This window comes from Nansenia antarctica (assembly GCF_963989245.1).
Source record: "Nansenia antarctica genome assembly, chromosome: 8".
NCBI classification, from domain to species: Eukaryota; Metazoa; Chordata; class Actinopteri; order Argentiniformes; family Microstomatidae; genus Nansenia; species Nansenia antarctica.
Genome location: NC_137678.1, coordinates 36486907 through 36509860, shown reverse-complemented (window position 1 = coordinate 36509860; position 22954 = coordinate 36486907). Strand labels below are relative to the sequence as shown.

The window sequence follows — 22954 nt, the reverse complement described above, 5'->3', positions numbered from 1 at the left end:
GTGAGAGAGAGAGAGAAAGAGAGCAGTGAGAGAGAGAGAGAGAGAGAAAACAAAACTGGGACAGAGAGGCAAGTGTTTGTGACGTCCACGTCCCAACAAGGCTACATTGTGAGGGTATCATTAGAGGGAGATGATCCCCCTCTCATCCCCTTTGTTCAGCCTCGCTGGCGGGGCCACTGTTGACGAGCCAGGGGAAAGTAGGCGATTGCCTAATCAGAGGATCCATCCTCGGAGAGGCCCTCAGCCGAGACAGGCAGAATAGATGAATACCTATTGTGATCCTTTGAATGGGGAGCGCCGGGGTCTTTTGTTCTAGAGAACAGAGAGCCGAGTCGTGTCTCCTCTCGCACGCACGCAAACAAACACACACACATGGAGGCACGTGCATACACACACACACACAGGCAGGCAAGCACACATACACACAGGCAGGCAGGCACACACACACACACACACACACACACGCATAGGTACACACACGCACACACACGCAGGAACCCAAGCGGCAAGCAATTACCAGCTGCTCAAGATGGCCGCCGGGAACGCGGCGCCACAACAAGGTGTCCCGCGGCGATGGACGTTGGAGGCTCACGCCGGCTGCTCTGTCGCGCTAACGACCTGGCGGCGCAGGACAACTGTCTGCTCCAGTCACAAAGGAGCGCTGTATCAACAGAGACCCATCTGGGCTCGGCTGGTTCTGTCTGGCTGCATCACGACGCCAGAACACTGGGACCTGACTGTTGAGCTTGACTGTTGTGGTGGTGATTGTTGTGGTTGTGGTGGTTGTTGTGGTGGTGCTTGTGGTGGTTGTTGTGGTGCTTGTTGTGGTGGTTGTTGTGGTTGTGGTTGTTGTGGTGCTTGTTGTTGTTGTGGTTGTTGTGGTGGTGGTGGTGGTGGTTGTGGTGGTGGTGGTTGTGGTGGTTGTGGCGGTGGTGGTGGTGGTGGTGGTGGTTGTGGTGGTTGTTGTGGTGGCTGTTGTGGTTGTTGTGGTGGTTGTGGTTGTTGTGGTGGTGGTTGTTGTTGTGGTGGTGGTTGTTGTGGTTGTGGTGGTGGTGGTTGTGGTTGTGGTGGTTATGGTGGTTGTTGTTGTGGTGGTGGTGGTGGTTGTTGTGGTTGTGGTGGTTGTGGTGGTGGTTGTGGTGGTTGTGGGTGTTGTGGTGGTTATGGTTGTTGTGGTGGTGGTTGTGGTGGTTGAGGTGGTGGTGGTGGTGGTTGTTCCTGTTGTGGTGGTGGTGGTTGTTGTGGTGGTTGTGGAGGTGGTTGTTGTTCTGCTGGTTGTTGTGGTTGTTGTTGTTGTTGTGGTTGTTGTGGTTGTGGTTGTTGTAGTTGTGGTTGTTGCAGTTGTGAATGTTGTGATTGTGGTGGTTGTTGTAGTTGTGGTTGTTGCAGTTGTGGTTGTTGTGGTTATGGTGATTGTGGTTGTTGTTGTGGTTGTTGTGGTTGTTGTGGTGGTTGTGGTTGTTGTGGTGGTGGTTGTGGTTGTATTTAGTACATTTATGCTAAGCTAGCAGTATTCAGTATTCAGTGGTTGGTCATGTAGCTGGTGGTTGTCTCGACGCTATGTGTGCCAGTCTGATTAAACATTCATATAAACTGCCACAGGTACTCAACTCTTTTGTCAGCATTTGATGGAAAAACAAAAAAATTTGCAAAGCGAGATTGAAAGCATTTTTTATGCTAAAAGTATTTACATGTTGCAGGCTGCCAGTGTGTGTGTGTGTGTGTGTGTGTGTGTGTGTGTGTGTGTGTGTGTGTGTATGTGTGTGTGTGTGTGTGTGTGTGTGTGTGTGTGTGTGTGTGTGTGTGTGTGCGTGCGTGCGTGTGTGTATGTGTGCGTGTGAGTGGAGGCGGGGGTTGTGTGTTAGGAAACAATAGGAGCTGTATCATACACCGCAGTGTTTGCTAATTGAAAGGATATTGCCTCACCAGGACCACAATAAAGACTTAATGCATCTCCAACATTATCGTCAGCCATTACGGCAACATCTGCTGCACACGGCCCGACAGGCAGGCCACGCCCCCACTGACAGGCCACGCCTCCCAGTCAGGCCACGCACAGGCCACACACCCCAAAATAGGCCTCGCCCCCATACATGTAGACCAACAGAGATGATTGGCTGAGAGCTTTCAACAGTACCACTGATGAAGCCTTCAACTGCAGCATCTCAGAATATGTGGATTCGAGAAGATATATAATACAGTGTTTCCTCTATATGCATTTATTCGTGGCGGGCCGCCACGAATGAATTTCCTCCGCCACTAATTGATTCAGACAGTCCACTTTGATTCAGGCTGCGCAGAAAGGCAGCGAGTTATTATGCCCGGAGAACATTAAAAAAGCAGATTGAAGCTAGATTTAGGCCGCTTCCAGACCTACATTTCGTTACGATTTAGGGTGTAGTTAGTTACAATATGTTACAATGTTGCAATTAACCTCGTCGTTTGTGTTCGCACTGCAATCGAGACTGAATCGCTCTCAACAGGCGCTTTCAAAACAGTTTTGTGATTGGTCCGAATTTAGCGGGACATTTGGATTTCAGGAAATAACTCCTCTCTCTCTCTCTCTTCGCTAGCTTCGAACTATTCATAGCAATATGCGCGGGGCAAAAATAATCTATTGCCTCTAAAATCACTACGAACAGAACGGCGGAGGTACGGGTAAGCAGGGCTCATGTTGGTGTCCTCAAAGGTAAGAGTTGGTTTTCTTTAACTCAACTGATAGCATTACCTTGCTGTTGTTGTTTACCGAATGCTCCATCTGACTGTCACACTGTGATTTTGTGTAAACAGTTAATGAGTCTAGGGGGGTAGTGGTGGTCTAGGGGGGTAGTGGTGGTCTAGTGGATAGTGAGTTGGACTTGTGATCGGAAGGTTGTGAGTTCAAATCCCGCCTGAAACCACACCACTACTAGTGTGCCCTTGAGTAAGGCACTTAGCCCTCAGTTACTCCAGGGGGAATGTCCCTGTAATTCGTAATTGTAAGTCGCTTTGGATTAAAAGCGTCTGCTAAATGGCAAAATTATTTTATTTATTGAGTAACGTTAGCCGGTTTTGTGCGTGTACTCTCACGTAGGCCTACTTCGTATTGATGAGCTGATGATCTTTCATTGTGTGTGCGTGTGTGTGTGTGTGTGTGTGTGTGTGTGTGTGTATGTATGCATGTATGTGACTGTCAGTCACAAGTTTATATTCTACGGATGTTGTTCAGTGCTGTATGCGCGTTCCCGGTTCCATGTGTACTCTACTCTTGTGTACTTCATATTCGATGAGCTGATTATCTCTCGTGTACTTCATATTCATATACCTGCTCGGCTTTAATGACTTAAAAAAAAATGTGTTGCCACCCTCTAGTTTTTGGTGAAATTCCGTCTTTGTTTTGAGCGCCAGTAAAACTGACTGCTCCGCCACTAATGTGATAAATCCTGGAGGAAACACTGTAATAGATATACATTTAATATAATATATAATTCACTGCATATTTATATTAATATTTATATTTATAGGATGGTGTCTTGGTTCATAGAGCTGTTGTTACCGTGGCGATCTTAGTTTGTCTTAGTTGCAGGCTTGATTGACAGACAGACAGGAAAAACCCCTGTGACTTTGTAACAAAAACTACAGCGAGTTTTTTTAATAGTTCATTAATAGTTTCATCAACCCAATTTCAATGAGGCGATAACATTTGCAATATAAACAGTGGGTGTTGGTGATGGTTGATAACATTTGCAGAATAAACAGTGTGATCCAACGGCTTGTTTTCTTAACACACATCTGTCGAAGCAATCTCTTTGATATGCTAATAACCTAGCATCTGACAATAACACCTGTAATACAGAGAGAAGAGTGAGAGAGAGAGAGAGAGAGAGAGAGAGAGAGAGAGAGAGAGAGAGAGAGAGAGAGAGAGAGAGAGAGAGAGAGAGAGAGAGAGAGACCTTCATTCTCCCGGATTCGCTAATCCTGGCCTGGTGAATATATTTCATCTGAGTTTTAATTACTGAGGGGTAGAACTGAGGGGTAGTAGAACTGAGGGGTAGTAGAACTGAGGGGTAGTAGAACTGAGGGGTAGAACTGAGGGGTAGTAGAACTGAGGGGTAGTAGAACTGAGGGGTAGAACTGAGGGGTAGAACTGAGGGGTAGAACTGAGGGGTGGCCCCGCGGTGGTGTAGCGGTCTACGCACTGGCCACTAGTGCATGCTGCCCACCGGGGCCGGGGTTCGTATCCCGGCTCGCCAGATCCAGATATGGCCGAGGCACACGGGAAGCGGCATATTGGGCGGCCGCTTCCGAGGGCGGTATAGGAGTATTTCTGGACAAGGATCCGTCGCGCAACACCGCCCTCTGGGTGCCGGAATATAATGGTACTGGGCTCGAGGAGCCAGTCAGCTAGTCTGCCTGGCGGCCTCTTCTGGGACTGCCGGCCACGGGGTCGTGCGGCGGATCCTATGCAATAGGCAAGGGGATAATTGGATGCTAGGTTGGGTTCAATTGGCTACCAAATTGGGTGAAAAAGGGATAAAAAAAATCTGAAAAAACAAATTTAAAAAAAAAGAACTGAGGGGTAGTAGAATTAACGGGTAGTAGAACTGCACGCCCTCCCTGTGTCTCGACCCATCATGAAGCTGCATGTGAAGTCCGCCTCCTTCACTGGCGCCCATACGGCAACCGCATCAACACCACCCCTTTAATGACCTGGCATCAACGCCTCCCCTTTAATAGCCCAGTGCCTCACAATTCAGCTGCTATTAGCGGACAAGAGGGAATCAGAATAAATTGCCCCAGCAATGGTGGGTAAATACCACCCCGCTCTCCCCCCTCTATCCGCCCCCCCCCCCCCATCTTTGCTGCCTTATCAGCCACTCATAGGTTCACAGAGAAGAAAAAACACACACGTTGAGTTCTCCCTCTCACAGATCAGCATAAACAACGCCGGTCTAAGACTTGGCAGGAAGCCAGCAGGGCTCAGCGACAATGACACTGTTTACTCCCATGCGCCAAACTCACTCTGACGGATGAGTTTATTGGAGAGAGAGAGAGAAATAGAGGGAGAGAGAAAGAGGGAGTGAGAGAGAGAGAAAGAGGGAGGGAGAGAGAGAGGAAGGGGGAGAGAGAGAGATGGACAGAGAGGGAGCAAAAGGGAGAGAGAGAGGGAGGGAGAGAGAGAGAGAGGGAGAGGGAGAGAGAGAGAGGGGGGGGTGAGAGAGAGAGAGAGAGAGAGAGAGAGAGAGAGAGAGAGAGAGAGAGAGAGAGAGAGAGAGAGAGAAGGACGTGAATACATTGAGCTGAGGTCCGTGATAAATATGGAGGAGAAGATGATCCGTTTCAGATTGAAGGGTTGGGAGCTCCGGATGTAAAGGTTAGTGATTTATCACGCCGTAAGTAAACAATGTGGGAAAAACTGATCATCCATCAGAGGCAGGTGTTTAGATAACACACAGAATGGCTCTATATAGCAGCCTGTCTGTTTACCATCAACATTATCACTAGCCTGTCTGTTTACCATCACCAACATTATCACTAACCTGTCTGTTTACCATCAACATTATCACTAACCTGTCTGTTTACCATCAACATTATCACTAACATGTCTGTTTACCATCAACATTATCACTAACATGTCTGTTTACCATCACCAACATTATCACTAACATGTCTGTTTACCATCAACATTATCACTAGCCTGTCTGTTTACCATCACCAACATTATCACTAACCTGTCTGTTTACCATCAACATTATCACTAACATGTATGTTTACCATCAACATTATCACTAACCTGTCTGTTTACCATCAACATTATCACTAACATGTCTGTTTACCATCAACATTATCACTAACATGTCTGTTTACCATCACCAACATTATCACTAACATGTCTGTTTACCATCAACATTATCACTAGCCTGTCTGTTTACCATCACCAACATTATCACTAACCTGTCTGTTTACCATCAACATTATCACTAACATGTATGTTTACCATCAACATTATCACTAACCTGTCTGTTTACCATCAACATGATCACTAGCCTGTCTGTTTACCATCAACATTATCACTAGCCTGTCTGTTTACCATCAACATTATCACTAGCCTGTCTGTTTACCATCACCAACATTATCACTAACATGTCTGTTTACCATCAACATTATCACTAACATGTCTGTTTACCATCAACATTATCACTAACCTGTCTGTTTACCATCAACATTATCACTAGCCTGTCTGTTTACCATCAACATTATCACTAACATGTCTGTTTACCATCAACATTATCACTAACCTGTCTGTTTACCATCAACATTATCACTAGCCTGTCTGTTTACCATCAACATTATCACTAACCTGGGGCCCGTTCCACTAAGCGAGATTATCTTCTAAGCCTCGATAAAGTTCTAATCGGCGATAATGTTAGCTTGCGTTCGGTGCCATCAATGTGGCTCAAATAATTCACTGTTTGGTTGCTATGCAACATATCCTTCTGAGTCAGATATAATTAGCCTGGTCGCGAGCAGGCTAAAAGACTGGCTAAAGTAATGCGTGCGTCAAAATTGTCTCACAGGCGGAAACTACATCCCGAACGACAGTTCCATCAAGTGTCTTTTAGGACATATTAGTTCCCACTTTTTACGAGATAGATAGATAGATAATTTGATAATTTGAAAGTGTGATCGATCGATAGATAGATAGTTTGATTGTGTGATAGATAACCTGATATTTTGAAAGTGTGATAGATAGATAGATCGATGGATAAATAAATTAAAAAGTGTAAAAAATAAAATAAAATAAATAGGTATGTCTATCAACTTGCATTGCTTTTGACACAGCGGTCTGGCTGGCGCAGTGGTTAAGGCAACCAGCTAGAGTTCCAAAGGTTGTGGGTTTGAGACTTGACTAAGTTTTTTTTTTTTTTTTTTTACATTTAACCGAAGATTTCATGCAAAGGCTTCAAACACCATTGTAATCGTGTCAGTTCTTGTAAATTAGCCTGCACCATAATTTTATAGCCTACATACTTTTTTAGATGATATTTTAGATTAGATTCAGACAACGAAATGCAGTAAAAAGTGTGTCCGAAGAGGGATTTAAAAATTACGAATAGATACTATGGCAGCGGTCGATACCACTAGGCCATTGTGGCGTTATGACGGTTTGTAGCCTGCTGCTGATATCACCACAGTAGTAAAAATTCATTTATTAAAATATGAACATATAACAATAACTGGGGCTAGTATGACCTACGCATTTAATCGGTCAGCAATTTCTTGCCAAACCATTTCCCTCGCCTTGTTAATTGCGGCAGTATTGCACTATTTTACATCTTATTTTTCCGTCTTCATAAAGATCAATAATTCGGAATGCTGCGCAAATGTAGGACCCCTGCAGAGTGGAGTATCTTCATTTCGACAGATCGACTCTTCGGGGCTCTTTATGTCTGCGTGCACGCGCCCATATCGAAGATGTGTAAGCCGGTGTTCTGTGAACACTGATGACACAAGCCAGATCCTCGTTCGAGGAATCACCTGAGGCTTGAATTCCAATCCCGAGTTGCCTGATCGCCTGATTTATTTCAATCGCCGATATACTAATCCATGTTAGTGGAACGGCCCCCTGTCTGTTTACCATCAACATTATCACTAGCCTGTCTGTTTACCATCAACATTATCACTAACCTGTCTGTTTACCATCAACATTATCACTAACCTGTCTGTTTACCATCAACATTATCACTAACCTGTCTGTTTACCATCAACATTATCAATAACCTGGAATGAATACGAAGAATACACATGTATGGACTAAGTACACATGTATGGACTAAGTACACATGTATGGACTAAAATGGACTGACTTATATAGCGCCTTATTCCAAAGCGCTTTACAATGGCCTCTCATTCACCCATTCACACACCAATGGCGGCAATCTACCATTCAAGGCGCCGGCCCGCTCATTGGGAGCAATTTGGATTTAAGTGTCTTGCCCAAGGACACCTCGACATGTGGCCAGCCGGGGCTCTAACCTCGAACCTTACGATCATTAGACCTGCGCCACAGCCGTGGACTAAGTACACATGTATGGACTAAGTAAGAAGCTGTCTACCATGTTCACTAGACACCACAGGTATTACACAGTCTGACCATGCCAATCTGCTTAGTGCACAGTTGTAAAGCAGGTGTAATATTACAGTGGTTGAATATAGTGTGAAGAGTCTTACCATGTTCCATTTGGGGAAGAGGAAATCTGATCCCACGTACTCAAAGAAGTGGGCGAAGCCCTCCTTCAGCCAGACGTCCTCCCACCAGGCTGGCGTCACCAGGTCCCCGAACCACTGCAGAGCCAGGGGACACAACACGTCACAACGAGATACCAACAGAATGTTTCAGTTTAGATGTTTCAGTTTAGACTGTTTCTGTTTAGATGTTTCAGTTTAGATGTTTCAGTTTAGAATGTTTCAGTCTAGTATGTTTCACTTCTAAATGTTTCAGTTTAGAATGTTTCAGTTTAGATGTTTCATTTTAGAATGTTTCAGTCTAGTATGTTTCACTTCTAAATGTTTCAGTTTAGAATGCTTCAGTTTAGATGTTTCATTTTAGAATGTTTCAGTCTAGTATATTTCAGTAAAAAATGTTTCAGTTTCGATGTTTCAATTTATAATGTTTCATCTCAGCTTATAATGTCACAATAAAGAGTTCTTCAGTTTAGAACATTCGGTTCAGAACAGTTCAGTGAGTGAGTTTCTTGAACGTTTTGAGGCTGAATTGAAGTTGAACGTTATTTCTTTTTCATGATCCAGGTCCATGCCTCCAGCAAAGTTCTTCATTTAATGAATGTTGTTCTTTCACACTGTAGATCTACCTTCAAAGATTGATTTTGTAACAGCTGAAGTAGGCAGGCAGAGGACTCAATAGCAGGACCAAAAAAAAGTCTAGTCTTTACTAGCAAAAATGGGTTCGGTACACAGGCAGTCAGTCAGTCAGTAGGAACGCATAATCCGGCAAGGAGTAGGCAATGATAGGAGGGTAAACAATGGAGGATCAAAAACCAGGAAAAAAAAATAACGTTAGGATAATTACTGGGACTTGACACAAAAGTACAAAGATGAACTGGCACAGAGACAGGGGAACACACAGACTAAATACACAGGGAAGGATGATGCGAGACAGGTTAGACCAATCAGGGTGGGGTAGACAATCACACAGGTGGGAGCGAAGTGTCTGAAACGAGAGACAAAGTGAGTGAAACAAAAGTAAACAGGAAACTATACATGAAACACATGAAACAAAGACTGGAAAAGGGCGAGACGTGACACATTTTGCAATTGTTACACTCTGGCGGCTTTGAAGCTGGGTTGTCTGTCTGAGAAATTAAATACTATTTAAGCTATAAAGCTTTTGGGGAAACTGACCCCGGTTTAATTTCAGCTCCACTTCAAGTGGGTTTGTGTTTGTGTGAGAAACGCTGACGCAATTCATCCAATCTTCACCTGGAACCAGAAAGCCTTTGTGTTCTGAGGTAAAGTTCGATACTGAAAGTAATTCAAAGAAGTGAGTCCATTGTCCTTCAGCGGGGGGTTTCTATATTACCCCTGGGGGAGAGCGATCCAGACGTCTCCTTCTTTCTGAACTAACATCAATGTTGGTCCAGCGAGCCAGTAAACACAGAGTCGCAAAGAAAGAAAATAATCTCGCAATTTTCAGCCACTTTACGCCGCCCGTCCCTTCGGATAATCAAACTGCCACTGAACAAGGGCTGCAACGCCTCCCCACAGACGCATCTGAGTACGTAGCGTTTACTTCTCCAAGGGTACGGCAGGTTAAACAGCGTCCCTGAAAGAATACTATTAAACGCAATAGCATCACAACAACGACAACAACAACAGCAAAGTAAATGTGCAAATCCTTCCCTCAGATGGTTACCATAGCTACTATCGCCCTGTCTGGGCTTGAATAGGGGATGATGCTGACAACTGAACAATCAGCGACCCAGACAACCACCACACTGAAACAGCCTGAACAATCAGCTACCCAGAGAACTACAGCAGTGAAACAGCCTGAACAATCAGCTACCCAGAGAACTACAGCACTGAAACAGTCTGAACAATCAGCTACCCAGAGAACCACCTCACTGAAACAGTCTGAACAATCAGCTACCCAGAGAACCACCGCACTGAACCAGATCCATATTGATATATTATCGATGGGATATTGATCTGCGGCAGCAACGCCAGGTCCATCTACGTCACTGAAACAGACTCATGTAATATTGAAGTGTGACTGCCAGCCAACGTGATGATGCTGACCGCATACATAATACATAATACACCAGGCTGCAACTGGACATGCCAGGCCTGGCCTTCAGACCTGGCCCTCTCCTCTCCTCTCCTCTCCTCTCCTCTCCTCTCCTCCCTCCCCTCCCCTCTGCTCTCCTCCCTCCCCTCCCCTCTGCTCTCCTCCCTCCCCTCCCTTCCCCTCTCCTCTCCTTTCCTCCCTCCCCTCCCCTCCCCTCTGCTCTCCTCCCTCCCCTCCCCTCTGCTTTCCTCCTTCCCCTCCCCTCTCCTCTCCTCTACTCAATCTCCTCCCTCCCCACCCCTCCCCTCCCCTCCCCTCTGCTCTCCTCCCTACCCTCCCCTCTCCTCTACTCTACTCCCTACCCTCTGCTCTCCTCCCTCCCCCTCCACACCCACCTCTCCCTTCTTGTTGACTTCTATTTAGGTACAAAGAACCCTCGCCCTCTTTGATCATGTTTCCATTTCCATCTCCTGCGGTCCTCGCTGTCGATCCTCCTGCTGGGCTGTTCAATATTAATGGCTGTGGAGGAGAAAGGAAAGTGAAAGGTCTGTTCTCCTGGATCTGCTCTCTACTCGCCTGGCCTTGATCTGCTGCATCCTGGTTCTGCTCACTACTCGCCTAGCTTTGATCTGCTGCATTCTGGTTCTTCTCTCCCTCCCTCTCCTTCCCTCTGCTCTGCTCTCCTCCCTCCCCTCCCCTCCCCTCTCCTCTCCTCTCCTCTCCTCTCCTCTCCTCTCCTCTCCTCTCCTCTCCTCTCTCCCTCCCCTCCCCTCCGCTCTACTCTCCTCCCCTCCCCTCCCCTCTCCTCTCCACCCCTCTCCTCTCCTCCCTACCCTCTGCTCTCCTCTACTCTACTCCCTACCCTCTCCTCTCCTCTCCTCTCCTCTCCTCTCCTCTCCTCTCTCCCTCCCCTCCCCTCCCCTCTCCTCTCCTCCCTCCACTCTGCACTCCTCCCCTCCCCTCTCCACCCCTCTCCTCTCCTCCCTACCCTCTGCTCTCCTCTACTCTACTCCCTACCCTCCCCTCTCCTCTCCTCTCCTCTCCTCTCCTCTGCTCTGTTCGCCTGGCCATGATCTGCTGCATCCTGGTTCTGCTCTCTACTTGTCTGGTCTTGCTCTACCTCATCCTGGTTCTGCTCTCTACTTGTCTGGCCTTGCTCTAGCTCAGGGGTCGGCAATTAGGTTTGGCCTCGGGCCAAATTTTTTTGGAGCCACTAGATGGCGGGCCCGAACATAATCAAAGGCTAATTTCAGTAATTGATTGTTTAAAAATGTGACACGTTCTAATGCTTTGACTTTTCTTTCGACTGTACACATCGCTAGTCAACTAACACAGCTTGTTTTGTGAACCTGCTAACAATGTAAAGTAGTGTTCTAGTTAACTAGGTAGCTGTCCAATCCATTATGTTGCAGTATTTTGGCTTGACTAGCGAGTTTGTGTTGTGATTCTCAACAACGTTGAAACGTAGTTTCACACTTTTCCATATTTTTGAATAATAAATGTGTGGACTGACGATGTAGCGTAGCCTAACTTATTCTAATAATTAGGTAACATAGTTTAATTCTGATAATTATTCCCCCCTCCTCCCAGACAAGGTCACATTATTATTATTGGATTGGTTGTTTGCGTGCCGGGTGAAGTTAGCCAAACATTTAACCTGCTAGCAAGAGAAACATAATGTCACTCTCCAAAGGTCTAAAGAGGAAAGTTGACGGTGGAAACAGGGCATTTAAAGAGGAATGGACAGTGAACTATACGTTCATCCTACCTGGTTTCATCAATGCAAAGCCGTTGTGAGAGACATTTTCCGTGCTCACAATGTTCCCTTTCTATACATGCGAGTCGTCCTTTTCGTCAATGAATGCGATAAAGACGCACGAGAGGAATCGATGGATGCATAAAAACCTTGAGAACTGCCTGTGGATTAAAGTGACGTCAATATCACCAGATATCAAGCAAATACTGACCGATGGGAGATGCTTTTTGTTTTCGCCGATTTTGTTTTCAATGTTTTTCAGAAAATTAAACAGAATTTGCGTTGTTACTGTTCATATGTGTGTTGCAGTCACATATACGTAAACATTACGTTTGAATGGCTTACTGAGCTCGTGTTATTTTGTTCAAACCACACACGGTATGTCGGCTATTTCAGCACCGTGACGCGTTGTCCACCTGCTTATGATTCACTCTGAGGGGTTCAGCGTCAGTGCGCTTCGGTGCACCTTGCTGCCTGATTGTCTGTCCCTGTGTCATTCACTCTCAACATGGATAAAAGTACAATAAGCATTATTCAGGTGGAGTTCGATTCTCTATTCGGACATTATAGGCGCTATATGTGGGACTGTCGGTCCGATATTATTATTTAAAAAAAATAAAAAAAATAAAAAAGTGGATTCTCAAAATAATCTGCTGGGCCAAATATTATTGGTGACGGGCCAGCAATGGCCCACGGGCCGCCTATTGCCGACCCCTGCTCTAGCTCATACTGGTTCTGCTCTACTTGTCTGGCCTTGCTCTACCTCATACTGGTTCCGACCTCTACTCGTCTGGCTTATACCTCATCTTGGATTTGATCTCTACTCGTCTAGCCTTGATCTGACCTACCTCATCCTGAGGCCGACCTCTACTCATCTGGCCTGTACCTCATCTTGGATCTGCTCTCTACTCATCTGGTCTTATGACCTACCTCCTCCTGATTCCGACCTCTACTCATCTGGCCTGTACCTCATCTTGGTTTTGCTCTCTACCCGTCTGGCCTTGATCTGACCTGCCTCATCCTGGATGTGATGTCAGCTCTTTTACCCACAACCAGGGTCTCCTAATGAGAGGGAGTTGAAGGAGATGTAGCATGGGACTTCAAAGCGGGAAAAACACAAAGGCTTTTTTTTCCCCCATTGCTGCTCTCGTGACAAATTTAGCGTACGCGTTAAAGACGTCAGACGCCATAACCAACTGACTCAAATTATTTCTCTTTTTCCGCTTCGGTTTTTAGTTTTACGCCTTGGTGACTCGTTATTGTTCCCTGCCAGTTGAAGGGGTGAAGCTGCGTTGTGTAAAAGCGTCTGCCGGAGTCTCGGAGCGGCGTGATCCTCTCTGCCATGCAAGCAGAATGGCAATGAGCACCCAGCAACCTGCACATCATTGCCAATTATGGGATGTATGTAAAAGACTCTCTCAGTGAGGAGGGTAATTGAAAGAACTAGAACTGAGTCCTGGGGGGTGCAGGGCGTGCAGGGGGGGGGGGGGGGGGGGGGGGGGGGGGTGAGGTGTGTGTGTGTGGGGGGGTGTGGTGAGGTGTGTAGGGGGGGGCATCAATGGGACGTAACACGTTTGATTTAAGAGCGACAGTGGAAGACTATATACACCCTATAAGACCTTATATAACCAGAGAATAACGCCTTTATAACACCTTGACAACCCTTGAATAACACCTTTATAACCCCAGAATAACGCCTTTATGAATGAATGAATGAATGAATGGTCTTTATTGTCATTTCTATAGTACAGGTACCAAACAACGAAATTTGGGAGGGGTGGCTCCCCTGGTGCTAGGAAAGAAAAAAAAACTAAAAAAACAAGAAGGGAAAGGAGCTGGTTTACATAAATAAAGGCACACTATCTACTATGTACACTATCCACTATACTATACTGTACAGATAAAACACTGTGCTGTACTTGTGCTGTATGCTATACCTATTCTAACATTTCCTATTTCTCTGCAACCTTATGTACCCTAGGGTTGTCATATTGCACATAGTGTTATTGCACATTCATTTAAAGTGTCGCAGTTTGCAGGCTTGAAATGTACACATTTGTGCCTCAGCACTACACCTGATTTTTCAATCCAGCAGCTGCCATCAATCCGTCCAGACTGTCCAGGGCCCAGAACCTAGGTCTTTGCTGTGTTCAGGGCCTGGATGGCCCTGGGGTAGAAGCTGAGCTTCAGTCTGTTTGTCCTTGCGGCCATGGTCCTGTACCGCCTGTTCGAGGGCAGCCGGGCAAAGTGTTCGTACCCAGGGTGGGATGGGTCTCTGGAGATCTTGGAGGCCTTCCTGAGGCAGCGTGTGTTGTACAGATCTTCCAGAGAGGGGAGGGGGGCGCCGGTGATCTTCTGGGCTGTTCTCACGACTCTCTGTAGCGCATTTCTCTCTGCGGCTGTGCAGCTGGAGAACCAGTTGCAGATGCAGTAGGTGAGGATGCTCTCCACTGTGCAGCGGTAGAAGGCCACCAGTATCTCCTGCTTGTTGTGGTCCTTCCTGAGGACTCTCAGGAAGAAGAGCCGCTGTTGTGCCTTCTTGATGATGGCTGCTGTGTTGTTCTTCCAGGACAGGTCATCCTGTATGTGCACCCCCAGGAATCGGAGGATTGAGACTCTCTCCACGCTCTCTCCGTCGATGAGCAGGGGCTGGACCTCAGATTTTTTCCTCCTGAAGTCCACGATGATTTCCTGGGTCTTTGACTGGTTCAGCAGCAGGTTGTTAACCTTGCACAGCTTGCTCAGCTGCTCTACCTCATCCCTGTACGCCGCCTCGTCCCCCCCCGAGATGCAGCCCACCACGGTGGTGTCGTCTGCAAACTTTACGATGGAGTTGCTGGGGTGGACGGGGGTGAAGTCGTAGGTGTAGAGGTTGTAGAGGATGGGGCTTAGCACGCAGCCCTGGGGTGACCCAGTGCTGAGTCTGAGGGCTGTGGAGGTGTGGGAGCCCACCCGCACCCTCTGGGGGCGGTCGGACAGGAAGTCCTTGATCCATGCACATATAGAGTGTGATAGTCCCAGGTCTAGTAGTTTGGTCACTAGCCTGTCTGGAAGGATGGTGTTGAAGGCAGAGCTGAAGTCCACAAAGAGCAGTCTCGCGTAGCTGTTTCCCCTCTCCAGGTGGGATAGAGTGGAGTGGAGAGTAGTCGCGATGGCGTCCTCTGTGGACCTGTGGGCTCTGTAGGCGAACTGGTATGGATCCAGGTTGGGCGGGAGGCGTGTGACTATGTGGGCCCGGACTAGTTTCTCGAAGCACTTCATGATGATTGGTGTGAGTGCCACCGGGCGGTAGTCGTTTAGGCAGCTCACCGTGCTTTTCTTCGGGACTGGGATGATAGTTGAGGTTTTCAGGCAGGGTGGGATGGTGGCCTGGGACAGGGACTGGTTGAAGATGTTGGTGAAAACCCCGGCCAGCTGGTCGGCGCAGTCCCTCAGCACCCGTCCCAGGACGCCATCCGGCCCTAAGGCTTTCCTGGGGTCCACCGCCTTCAGCACGCGTCTCACTTCATGCTCTGTGAGGGTGAGGCTGCTGAGAGCTGGAGAGAGTGGTGTTTGTGTTGTGGTTACCTCCGTTCGCCCCTCGTCGAACCGGGCGTAGAAGGAGTTCAGCTTTTCCGCCAGCAGGGGGTCGTCCTCTGCGGCTGTGAGCCTGTTGGCTCTGAAGTTTGTCATGTGCTGAACCCCCTGCCACACCCGCCTGGAGTCGTTGCTCAGGAAGCATTCCTCAATCTTCTCTCTGTGGTCTGCCTTGGCCTCCCGGATGCCGCGCTTTAGGTTAGCCCTGGTGGTGCTGTACAGCAGTGTGCCCTTCCCTGCGAAGGCGTTGTCCCTCTCATCTTCCGGTGGCGCTGCTCTGTAGCGACCCGGGCTGCCTCGCTGCTGCCTCGTTCTGATGTTTGTTTGTGTTATCGTGTTTTTAGCAGTTTAACGCTGTGTGAGCCTGTATTCATACCTGTGTGGTAACAAGATGATGGTTTTAGCAAGACTACTGTTCATTATTTTTATCGTCTGGGAGCTTATTAAACAATGTCGCTCCATGCCGTCGTGTCGGGAATCCACGCCGGCGTTCCTCCGCTATCCCCGTGATCTACTACTGCTGCTGCGCTCCACCGACACACCTGCTCCCCAGCTACCGAGGGAGCTGTGGGCTCGGCCTCCGGACCACCACGGCCGCAGACTGAGGAGGAGGGGGAGACGCGGAGGGGTGAGACAGCGAATGCGAAGAAGAGCGGACAGGCCACCTCTGCCTTCTATGGTTCTCTGCAACGCCCGTTCATTGAAGAACAAAGTTGACGAACTCCGATGCAACACCAGAGCCCAACACGAGTACCGCGACTCGTGTCTGCTCGTTTTCACCGAGACCTGGCTACAGAAAGACGTACCGGACTCGCTTGTGGACCTTGAGGGCTTCTCTCTCGTGCGCTCCGATCGGAACTCAAACTCCGGGAAGCGTATAGGAGGTGGCACCTGCGTCTTCATCAACCAGAAGTGGTGCACCCAATTCACCACAAGAGAGTCTGTCTGCAACCCTGACATTGAGCTGGTATGTTTAAGCCTCAGGCCCTTTTATCTTCCTCGAGAATTCGGGAATATTGTACTATGTACAGTTTACATTCCACCGAGTGGTAATGCTGCTAGAGCAGCCAGCGCGATAGCAGACTGTGTGCACAGACAATTGAAACGCACTCCTGAAGCACCTTGTTTTATTGCCGGCGACTTTAATCACTGTAAGCTTGAGTCTGCGCTGCCTGGATTCACGCAGTATGTTAAGTGTAACACGCGAGGTGAACGAATCCTTGATAAATGCTATGGCAATGTTAAGGACGCCTACACTGCCAGAGCTAAACCCCCGTTAGGTAACTCCGACCACAATGTTGTCCAGCTAATTCCCACGTATAAATCTCTGCTTAAAAGTAGCAAACCCCAAGTTAAAACAGTTCATGTCTGGAATGATGATGGCATTGAAACCCTAAAAGGCTGCTTTTCCTGTACCGACTGGGACCTCTTTCACGGTCTGGACCTTGAAGAGGCTACTGACACTATTACAGATTATATAAAGTTTTGCAGAGATAACGTGTTACCCCTGAAATCTATAACTGTGTACCCTAACAACAAATCCCATATCACGAAGGAAATCAAAAAGTGCATAGTTCAGAAAAGAATTGCATTCAGGAATAAGGATCTTTTGGCCATGAGGAACATCCAAAAAGAACTGAATCACAAATTAAGGGGGGCCAAGAGGAAACAGAAAGAGACATTTGAATCCCACTGCTCTTCTATGAACACTAAAAAACTATGGGACTCCATGAAACATATGACTAACATGGCCCCAGCTAAAAGGTGCCTTAGTGTCCTAAACGAGGGTGAAAAAGCCAATGAACTTAACCATTTTTATGCCAGGTTTGAGACTGCCGACTTCTCGATGGAGCAAACAGTGGCTCTTCAGGCGCTGCCTGAGTTGGAAGCAAGTATCACCATTGAGCAGCGCGAGGTACAGAGACTGTTCGCTAACACCCGCCCTAGAAAGTCATCTGGACCGGATGGCATCTCTGGGCTCATGCTAAAGTCCTGCAGTGAGGAGCTGGCTGAGGCCTGGTGAAGTCAGAAGTCTCTTCCAGAATCTTCCAGAAGTCTCTGGACTCTCACACTGTTCCGTCCATCTGGAAAGACGCTATCATTATTCCTGTTCCTAAGAAGGCTAGCTTCAAGGAAAATAATGACCTGCGACCAGTCGCTTTGACATCTGTTGTAATGAAATGTTTTGAAAAATTCATTATATGTAAAGTGAAAAATGCAGTCAGTTGCTCTCTGGATCCTTTTCAGTTTGCGTATAGATGTAACACAGGCACAGATGATGCAACCTCAGCCATGGTGCACTTCATATCTAAGCACTTAGAGGACCCTACCTACTATGTCCGACTCCTATTTGTTGATTTCAGTTCTGCTTTTAACACGATACAGCCACACCTTTTAATTGAGAAGTTAAATGGGCTTAATGTCCCCCCCCTCATTATAAAATGGTATCACTCCTTTTTAACTAACCGCACACAGCGGGTCAGTGTTAATGGCACTCTTTCGGAACCCAGAACCATAAGCACTGGTGCTCCACAGGGTATAGTCAGTTCCCCTGTGCTCTTTACTTTATACACAAACGAGTGCAGAAGCACCTACCCTAGCAACCGCATCATAACATTTTTGGATGACACTGCCATCCTTGCTTTAATCAAAAAGGACAGTGACCTAAATGACTATTATTCTGAAATCCAGAGGTTTGTTAAATGGTGTGATGTTAACTGCCTGGTTTTAAATGTTAAGAAAACTGAGGAGATGGTGTTCGACCCCAGAGGTGTTGGGGACCACAGGCCTGTGGTCATCCACAAACAATCCATCTCTCAGGTCGCCTCTTACAAATATCTTGGGGTTTTCATTGATAACTCACTCACCTGGAGCACTCATGTAGACAGCCTTTGTAGCAGATTACAACAACGACTACACTTCCTACGCCGCCTTAGAGTTCATGGTGTTGACCCAAAATGTATGCTACTTTTCTACCAGTCTGTCTTAGAGAGTCTCATCAGATACGGCATTACATCTTGGTTTGGTAACCTATCTGTAAAACTAAGGTCCAAACTGGTCCGACTGATACAGACTGCATGGAAGATCATAGGGGTGAAAGACCACTCATCCCTGCAGTCTATTTTTGAACAGGCTACTCTCAGACAGGCTAGTAGAATTCTCATGAATCCCTCCCATGTCCTACATGCAGAGTATGAACTGCTGCCCTCTGGGAGGAGGTTCAGAGTCCCCCGCGCTAGATTAAATAGATTTAAACATTATTTTATTCCCGTTTCTGTTAAACTTTTAAACTGCACCAGATGAATGTAACTTATCTTGCTTATCATTTTATTCCCACTCTTGTTTTAATCAGGTCCGCCTTCTGTTTGTGTGCTAATATCCTGTATTGTCTGTTGCTCTTTGTTGGCTGCTGTGGGGTGTAAGCCCAATACAAATTTCCCAGTGATGGGACAATAAAGTGACTCTTGACTCTTGACTTGATTGATCAGTTTTTGGACCTTCCCAGTCATCCATGGCTTCGTGTTGGGGTAGACCCGGACCCGTTTGTCCACGGTGACTGAGTTGGTGCAGTTCACTATGTGGTTCAGAACCGACGACGTGAACTGTTCCAGGTCCTCATGCTCATATTCCTGCCATGAGGTGTCATTCAGGCAGATCTGCAGTGGAGCGGACCCTGCTGGCCAGGTTCTGACAGTCTTAGTGGTGATGGGAGCACTTTTCCTCATGGTAGTGTAGGCTGGGATCAGGAGGATTGACACATGGTCAGACATGCCTAGATGAGCTAGCGGTCTAGCCTTGTAAGCAAGCTTGATGTTGGTGTATACCTTATCCAGTGTTTTTTCTCCTCTTGTTGCACATTTAACATGCTGATAGAACTTCGGTAGTAAAGTCTCCGGCGATTATATGGACTGCCTGTGGGTCCGCGCTTTGTTCACCACTGATGACGTCATATAGCCGCGCCAATGCTAAGCTACCATCCGCGTTTGGCGCAATGTAAACACATGTTATGTACATGTTATGTATAACCCCTGAATAACGTCTTTATAGCCGCTGAATAACGCATTTATAACGTCTTTATAACCCCTGAATAACACCTTTATAGCTGCTGAATAACGCCTTTATAACCCCTGAATAACACCTTTATAACACATGAATAACGCCTTTAAAACTCATGAATAACGCCTTTATAACGCATGCCAACCTCTGCCAACCTCTACCATCCTCTATCACCCTCTACCAACCTCTGCCTCCCTCTACCAACCTCTACCACCCTCTACCATCCTCTACCACCCTCTACCATCCTCTACCACCCTCTACCATCCTCTACCATCCTCTACCACCCTCTACCACCCTCTACCACCCTCTACCACCCTCTACCAACCTCTACTACCCTCTACCAAACTCTACCACCCTCTACCATCCTCTACCAAACTCTACCAACCTCTACCAAACTCTATCAACCTCTATCATCCTCTACCAACCTCTACCAAACTCTACCAACCTCTACCAAACTCTATCAACCTCTACCACCCTCTACCACCCCCTACCACCCTCTACCAACCTCTACCAACCTCTGCCTCCCTCTACCAACATCTACCTCCCTCTACCAACATCTAACAACCTCTGCCTCCCTCTACCAACATCTAACAACCTCTGCCTCCCTCTACCAACCTCTGCCTCCCTCTACCAACCTCTACCACCCCCTACCAACATCTACCAACCTCTGCCTCCCTCTACCAACATCTAACAACCTCTGCCTCCCTCTACCAACCTCTGCCTCCCTCTACCAACCTCTACCACCCCCTACCAACATCTACCAACCTCTGCCTCCCTCTACCAACATCTAACAACCTCTGCCTCCCTCTACCAACATCTAACAACCTCTGCCTCCCTCTACCAACCTCTGCCTCCCTCTACCAACCTCTGCCTCCCTCTAACAACCTCTGCCTCCCTCTACCAACCTCTGCCTCCCTCTACCAACCTCTGCCTCCCTCTACCAACCTCTGCCTCCCTCTACCAACATCTAACAACCTCTGCCTCCCTCTACCAACATCTAACAACCTCTGCCTCCCTCTACCAACCTCTGCCTCCCTCTACCAACCTCTGCCTCCCTCTACCAACCTCTACCATGGAGACAAGGAGAAAAGCTCAACTGTGTTTGTCTCTATAAACTGACAGGAGAGAAGAGGGAAAAAGAACAAGCAAGAAAGAGCATGCAGGCGCGTGCAAGCACACACACACACACACACACACACACACACACACACACACACACACGCAGACACACACACACACACACACACACACAGACACACACACACAGAGGTGAAACCTTGCAGAAGGCTATATGGAGTTTGTGCACTTGAATACGTTGAATAATTCAGCGCTGCCTAGCAGCCGCACAGCCTGCTGGGTAATCCTCAAGCCACTGCTGTGATGTCAAAGCCAAGGATGATCGGGGGTCAAAGGGCACCCTCTCTCACAAAGACGGCACCCCATACCAACCAACCTCCTCTGTATACATGTCCATGCCAATTATAGACACACACACACACACACACACACACACACACACACACACACACACACACACTAGGGTTGGGCGGGTTTACGGTTATACCGATGGTTTTCGACAATAACAAAATGTTTTTTTGTCAATACCGTCACAAAACCGTCTATAAATTGCTATATAAACACCTTAAGAGTGTTTATCCAGCACCACTGTCTGTGTGGTTGAAGATGCTATGAAAGTGATGACAGAACTTTTTGTAAACAAGAAGATATGGCGAACGCAAGAAAAAAGCTGCTGCAATTTGGAAGCATTTCGGGATCCGACTGAATGACAAGGGCGAGCTAGCAATTCTTGACGAGGCTGTGTGTATGACTGCCTATTGTCGCGAGCCTGTAATTGAGGGAGAAGAAGATTTCTCTGGTGGAAATCAAATGGAGCCAGCCGCTTCCCACTGATGTTACGGGTGGCCCGAAAGTACTTGTGCGTGTGTGCCACAAGCTTAGCATCAGAGCGGCAGCCCAGCAGGCTAAGTGTGTCTGTTACGTGCCCTTCTGAGGCCTGTTTGTTTTTCTGGCAAAAAACTTGAAGAATAGCCTAACGTTGCGGTTTGTAGGATACGCTTGTATGCCCATTTTCGTTACTGCCATTTTTGTTATTTTGTTATTATTTGGACGGATCATGAAAAAATGGGCCCCTGGGCCTGGACGTGTAGAAAGCCCCCCCCCCCCCCCTCCCCAGCGCAAACACATTTTTTTTTTAGAGCGCAAGTAAACACAATGCCAACAGCATATAAGACATAGCCTACGTTTACCTGCATCTCAACAGGTTTTACAGCGGAGGAACACTCAAAGCCAACAGCACAATAACTAGAAAAAATTCACCTGTATTTCAACGACACAGGATTTACAACACAGGCATGCCACACTCAATTGAAGCCAACAACAGTACATGTACAGTAACAAAATACACCGCTTTCAACCAAAAACAATTGGCAACACTATGGTGTCATATATAGCAACCACAGGATGGCTTTATAAGACTAAATTAATCATAAAATAGTTACCTTATGCAATGCATTTTTTCCTGGCTCTGCTTCGTGCAAAATCATCCACGATATCATTAAAGTCCAGTGATTTGGTCAGTTCGCTCTCAATTGCCATGAGAGAAAGAGCCTTGAGACGGTGTTGCGTCATTTTAGTCCGCAATTCGTTTTTAATCCTGGACAGCACAGAGAATGACCGCTCCCCCTTCGCAATTGGTTACAGGCAGAGTCAAAAATAGCCGCAGCGCAACATAGACATTTGGAAACATAGATTGCAGGCCACAATCGATAATTACGCGGAGTAGTCTTTGTGGGCTTTTATCATCTTCAGCCTTAATAAAAGATCTGTAAAAGACCTGCACCAGTGTGACCTCGTGACCTGTCCCCAGTACACAAACTTTAATGGCGCCCTCTAGTGTCTAGTTTCTATAGCCTACTCATTAATCTAATGGGAATGTAGCCTGTATTCGCATTAGAATCTGAGTAGGCTATAGAAACTATGTAGCCCACACAAGCTTCTCTTTTTTTTGCAAGACGTGGGCCCCTATAAAATTGTTCAAAATAGTATATTCAAAAGTATATTCAAAATAGTTTTTTTACGTTCATATAAGGAATCTCATTTGTCGCAGTTACAGTAGGACATTTTCTACCGGCATCCCTGCGACAAGAAATGCAAAGGGCCCCCTGATCTCTGGGGCCCCTGGGCCTGGGCCCGGTAGGCCCGTTCAGTAATATGTCTTTGCCTACTGGATGCTATAGGCTGTGCCTTTAATTTAATTTATT

General features: G+C 47.1%; 1 protein-coding gene across 1 annotated transcript in view; it reads right to left on the bottom strand.

Annotated features, from left to right (window-relative positions):
* The window catches only part of trhde.1 (thyrotropin releasing hormone degrading enzyme, tandem duplicate 1), a gene marked incomplete at both ends in the record, with an annotated part of 186691 nt that overhangs the window by 76652 nt on the left and 87085 nt on the right, over positions 1-22954 (bottom strand). The window contains one exon of the mRNA XM_080538307.1: positions 8212-8325. Coding sequence (XP_080394433.1) covers positions 8212-8325 — 114 coding nt within the window. The remainder of the gene's footprint in view (positions 1-8211; positions 8326-22954) is intronic.